This window comes from Theobroma cacao, chromosome 4 (genome assembly GCF_000208745.1).
Source record: "Theobroma cacao cultivar B97-61/B2 chromosome 4, Criollo_cocoa_genome_V2, whole genome shotgun sequence".
Classification (NCBI taxonomy): domain Eukaryota; kingdom Viridiplantae; phylum Streptophyta; class Magnoliopsida; order Malvales; family Malvaceae; genus Theobroma; species Theobroma cacao.
This window is the reverse complement of record NC_030853.1, coordinates 21220817-21226373: the sequence shown is the minus strand read 5'-3', so window position 1 is coordinate 21226373 and position 5557 is coordinate 21220817. Positions and strand designations below refer to the sequence as shown.

Below are 5557 nucleotides of genomic sequence, written 5' to 3'. Positions count from 1 at the left end.
TTTTTATTTATAATTTAAAAATATGAAAATATTAATATTTTAATTTAATTAAAATATTAATTTTATAAGTTTAAATTTGTAATTTTTAAAAATAAATAAGGACATTTTAATTCAAAATGTTTAAATTTTATTCCCATAAGTGTGGAATAGCTAGTACCATGGGGGAAGGTGGTATTAGCTATTCCAAGTTTTTGTCCAATTTTAAAGAATAGTCATTCTTTTTGGAATGGCTATTCCTTCTCCAAGAGCAAACTAAACAAGAGGATAAAATTTTGTAAGGAAAGCCATTCCCCCAACCAAACATGACCTTAATGAAGCCCCTTAAAGCTTCTTATTTTGATGCCTGCACTTCTTGTCACTTCCTAATGGCCAGGGAGATCTAAACCTAGCTTCTGTTTCTTTTTCACAGCTATGTATTATCCTTTTCACTTGGCGCCGGTCCTGTGCCTGCTCTTCTTCTGCCAGAGATATTTGCTTCCAGAATCAGAGCAAAAGCAGTGGCTTTATCACTTGGTATGCATTGGGTAAGTCACGATAAAGAACCTGCCCAAAGATGTTTGATATGTATGTACATGTGCATGTATATTCCTGCAAGCAAATCCGCATCTAGATACTTTGCTTGGATGTAGTAGTAGTAGTACTATGCCAGTGGTTCTTCCTTAATACGGCTTTCTCTATTGCATATATTTTCTTTAAAAGAACATGATCTGAAAATTTTTGTTGATTGTTTTCTAGTATTCTTGATGTTATCTTGCACTCTTCCATCAATTGGGTATTTCTTGCTTTGGTGGCTGACTTGTGTTTCTGTTCTAACAGATCTCCAACTTTGTCATCGGCCTGTATTTCTTGAGTGTTGTAAACAAATTTGGGATCAGCTCAGTGTATTTGGGATTCGCCGGGGTCTGTCTTCTTGCTGTCTTATACATAGCTGGTAATGTGGTGGAAACAAAGGGGCGATCATTGGAAGAAATAGAGCTTGCTCTTAACCCGGTGACTTGATTTGTACAAATCTCAAAGGCATCCCGAAATAGTCTCTGTATCTTATTTATGTCCATCTGATGATGCGTGGTCACATGGAGCATTCCATTATTAGGCTAAGACTATTTTGCATCTTTTGGTTAAGCCTAGAGCATTTAGTGGAAGTGGAGTGTCCATGTCTGTATAAAATCCAGAATTGTAGCACTTTGTAGAAACTGAACGAGATTTTCCAACGGGATTTTTGTTAGTTTGATCTCTCAGTTGATTTATAAATAACAAGATGCTGCATAAAAATGGGAGTGGTCCTTTTCAATCATACATGTATCGCTAAGATAAGTGCAACAACAGAATGCGGTACAAATTGTGGCTAGAGAAGTGGTTCCTGCTTTTAACTTTGTCCTCCCCCTTGTAACTTCAAATGGTTTCACATTCTTTTCTCCCTAAAAATGGTAAACAACCTTTGGATTTGCATGCCATCAAGTGCAATCCTAGTACTCAGGTAAAACACAAAAGAGACAAAATAATAATAACAAAAGATTATATTGCAAAATAATTAGGACAAAGGATTGCTGGTTCTTCTTCCATTTCCCATCTCTAGCATCCCTTAACTGGCCCGAAGTATACATGAGATACACATTACAGTGATGTAACTTTTGCATGGTGGACATTTCTCAATAAAATTTGTTAGACTGCATGACCTTGTAGAACTTTCATCCACGCATATGCGATAACAGATCAGAGTTCACTTTGAGAATGCTGTATTTTCTTCTGAAATATCTACATGTTGGCTTTCCTTTCCCACCTTTCCTTTGTATCAAGTCTGCAAACAAACAATAACGTAGGAAGGAAACTATTAAAGATTAGACAAGAGATATCAGATGGAGCAGCAATCCACGACGCAAAACAACCATCAACTGTTGAAGAACATTGAAGCAAAAATGTTGTGACGTATAAGGGCATCAGGTGGAGCAGCAATCCTTTGCTTATAAGTTCATTTTGCATTTATGTTTTAGGAAAGCAAAGGTGAAACATACCCCCAATGCAATTTCTGCCGCTTTTTTGGCGCATCCTGCACAACTACATTGTCTTGCTGTGCAAAGGGATTATCATCCTCACTGTGGCTCTTCAAGTTGGGAACACTTGAATCTTCAACTTTGGTGTTTGAATCCGCTTCTTGAGAATCTATGGTATTGAGGTCTTCAGCATGAAATTTTTTGGTTTGATCTACAAGTAGAACAAAAAATTGTGGAGGAATGAGCCAAACATCCCACAATAAAAAGTTATCAATGATAATAGAAACCACGGTAGGTACCTTTTGGCTTCTTATGTATCTTTGATTTTGCTTTTAATTGTAGGCGCCTCCTGTGCAGCTCCTGTTACATACAATATTCAGATAGATAGAGGCAATATGCAGGGGAATTACAGGAAGAAAATGGAGAGTCTTATAAATGGCTCATTCAAAAAAGAGAACCTAAATGACAAAAATAAAAGTTTTGCCTCCAGCAGAGTAAGATGCCTAACAGCAAACAGTGTCACATGACTGCAAAATAGAGATATCCTTCTAAGAAAAGAAAAAAGAAAAAGAAATACAAATATTTCTCAATCAATATTTTCTTCTGCTACAAGTGAGAGGTTAAGACTAAAGATACTGTTGTCGTCTCGACCCCTGGCCCTTGTGCCTCCTGCTGTTAAGTGCTTAGGCTGGTTTCTACAATCTATAGTAACTATCAAACAATCAATTCGCTAACAGAATCAAAAGGCAAGACCCAGTTCAAGAGACAAACCAAGAACCCAATTAGTAAAGCAGAATCACCCCCGCCTCATAGCTCCAATGCCAGTTGCCAGTATAGACCAAAATAATTTTAGTTGTCCTATATATATATATTTTTTTTATAAAAAAAGTTGCCTTATACCAATGACAACGAGAAAGAAAACAATCAACACTATAACATGTGACCCTGTAACTATTGACCAACGTCTTCAGCCACTTCATCAAGAACCATTCTAGAGCATTAACCATACAAAGTAAGGTTGCGTGTGTTCCCTTGGAAGCCTGTACTAAAATTGTCTTCAAATCTTCATGACAACCTTTTAGTTCAAAATATCTTCATGACAATCTTTTAGTTTAAAACACTGAACTGAGGAATAGAAAGACACATAAAATGGAAATAGTCCCGTGCCAAAAGGTTGCTGTACTTTGTTCCATGGAGCTTAAGAGCTATGACTTGTCATTGTCATATGCCCATCATGGACTAAACTAAATCAACTGAATGAAACATGAAACAATCTAATATGCAAAGCAGATATACTATCCATGAGAGACCATATTGCTACACCATCACTGTCAGGCTTGCAAGAATAAGGTGTTAGTAGTGTATGATTCAAATTAAAATATCAACAAACTGGAAACAAGAAAATAGAGACAGAGAAAAGGGAAGAAAAAGAATTAGATTCTCTCATTATGATACAAGAAAAACTGTACCATAATGCCCAAAAATCGAATAAAGTCATGGATGACAACTAGAAGCAACAAAAGGTTTCAGTCTTCCATATATGTAACTGCAAGATGATTTTTCTCAGAAAGAACCTCAACCATCCAAAAGGATGAAAAAGCCTTAAACAAATATATCTCAAAACCAAAATGGAAATAAAACACCAACCTCCATTACCATAATGCCAGTTACCCAGTATGATAAGGGTCAACAAAATGTAGATTTTAAAAGTTTTGAAAATGTTAATCAAGTAGATTTCAGCACAAAAAAAGTTCTATAACATTGCCAAGTTCAATCCCCAATCTAACATACCAAGTTGACAATTTAAAAAATTTGATAATGTCAAAGATCTTTAATCATAATTAAATAAACCTAAGATTTCACTGCCCATCTCAATTCCCATAAAAAAAAATCTGCTAAAGATGATAAAGGGTTCCAATTCACTCATGTAAACATCCATATAAAGCATGAAAATAAGATTGAAAAAGAAAAGGTGGTGAAGATGGTACCCGGAATTTAGAAAGCTGTTGATGACTGACACCAACAGGCTTGAAATTGGGTTGCAAAGAAAGGGTTGAAGCTATTGCCGCTTCTCTTCTATTGTCTTCCTCTTCTTCCTCCTCTTGCTTTCCCATCCCTCTCCCGCTTTTCGGTAGCAACCTCTCTGGTTCTCTCCTACCGTTCCAGCTGAAACGGTGCGTCTAAAGCGCCCAAAGTTTGAAACACCGAGGCGTTTCGATTGAAAGAAAATTGTTAAGAAAATACCGGTATAGTCTATAAACTATATAAAATTATGAATGTTTTTTCATTTTTATTGAAGCCACGAATAATTATGAATATGTTACTCATCAATAATTATTTATCAACATAAATTATTTTGAATTTTAGTAACATTCAACGTTGTTATTAGAATTACAATATAATACTATCTATAAACTAAATCTATATTTTATATATATAAAGCACAAATGTTAGTAAAATTATGTTGGTAAAATTTTTTATTGACTAAAAATAAACATATTTTTTCATTATATATCTAAATTATCATTTTAAATATTTATATTATAAATATTAATAAAATTTATTATTTTATAAGTAAGCATTCTAATTGTATAAAATGATTTTCATTAAAATATTTTTTATTATAAATATCAATAAGAGTTATCCAATTTGTAATAAAAAAATTCTAATTGTATTGAATAGCTTTTGTGAAAAATCCAATTTATAAGAAAAATTCTAATAATATTAAATAATTTTCCTTAAATTTTTTTTCTTAATTTTAAAAATATTGAATAATTTATAGATAAATATTACAAAATTTTCATTATTTAAATTTCAAATTTTACACTTTAAAAATATTTATATTTATATATAATTATTATTTTAAAAAAATAAAAATAAATATTCACGTGTAATACAATAGCAAAAAATATTAATCTATATTTACTCTAGTATTCTTTAAAATTATCTAAAATTGAATCTACTCTCATGTAAGCATCTGCCTTCTGCAACTCTATTAGTCAAAGTCAAAGGCTGCTCTGGGCCAGAGGCCCAATTCAGTGATCCAATCCAAAAGCTTCTTTAGGGGCCTTTAAAGTATAAGTAAAGTCCAGGATGGACAAAAGCAGCTCTTCTTTCATGCCAATCTAATTACTTTTCTCACTCGACTTGTATTGTAGCTTAGTGGACAATTTTGATACTAATGAGTATCCAACTCTGAGTTCAATTCCACTGGTTTTGGAACTACATATCCACTATCTCCCATCAGTAGCATGCAGCCCTCTTTTCCTTCCCTTTAAGAAATTATGTAGACTAAAATAGCATAACATTCATTATAATCTAATCTAGAATTCAAGGTTCATTCATGAACTTCTCTGTTATTCATTGTAATTCTCATGACAATAGCCCTAACGATTCAATGAATGAGTAGTAAGTAAATGAGAGACTGGAAACGTCAAAAGTCAGTTCATTTAACGGGAGATGCATTTTTGTTTCTTATAGAATAGGTAGAAACTATTCCCTTTTGTCAGGTAGCTAATCGGACTATCAAAATGTTTAGAAACCGTTTTGCTTGGTTCAGAGTAATT

General features: G+C 33.4%; 2 protein-coding genes across 3 annotated transcripts in view; one reads left to right on the top strand and one right to left on the bottom strand.

The window, feature by feature from the left end:
* The window catches only part of LOC18602025 (plastidic glucose transporter 4), a 9023-nt gene extending 7785 nt beyond the window's left edge, over positions 1 to 1238 (top strand). For both annotated transcript variants that reach the window (XM_007033165.2, XM_018119898.1), the window contains exons 13-14: positions 410 to 524; positions 817 to 1238. In XM_007033165.2, coding sequence (XP_007033227.2) covers positions 410 to 524; positions 817 to 999 — 298 coding nt within the window. In that variant the 3' untranslated portion in view covers positions 1000 to 1238. The remainder of the gene's footprint in view (positions 1 to 409; positions 525 to 816) is intronic.
* LOC18602024 lies at positions 1500 to 4268 on the bottom strand. The gene is made up of 4 exons (XM_007033163.2): positions 3980 to 4268; positions 2291 to 2351; positions 2013 to 2202; positions 1500 to 1798 (listed from the first exon to the last, which is right to left on the bottom strand). Exons 1-4 carry the CDS (start codon positions 4103 to 4105, stop codon positions 1756 to 1758), a joined length of 420 nt encoding a protein of 139 aa, XP_007033225.1. The 5' UTR covers positions 4106 to 4268; the 3' UTR covers positions 1500 to 1755.

Coding starts and splice junctions, on each gene's coding strand:
- LOC18602024 (XM_007033163.2), bottom strand. CDS start 4,105: ATGGGAAAGCAAGAGGAGGAAGAAGAGGAAGACAATAGAAGAGAAGCG. Junction 2,352..3,979: donor AACAGCTTTCTAAATTCCGG/GTACCATCTTCA, acceptor TGTATGTAACAG/GAGCTGCACAGGAGGCGCCT. Junction 2,203..2,290: donor GATACATAAGAAGCCAAAAG/GTACCTACCGTG, acceptor TTCTACTTGTAG/ATCAAACCAAAAAATTTCAT.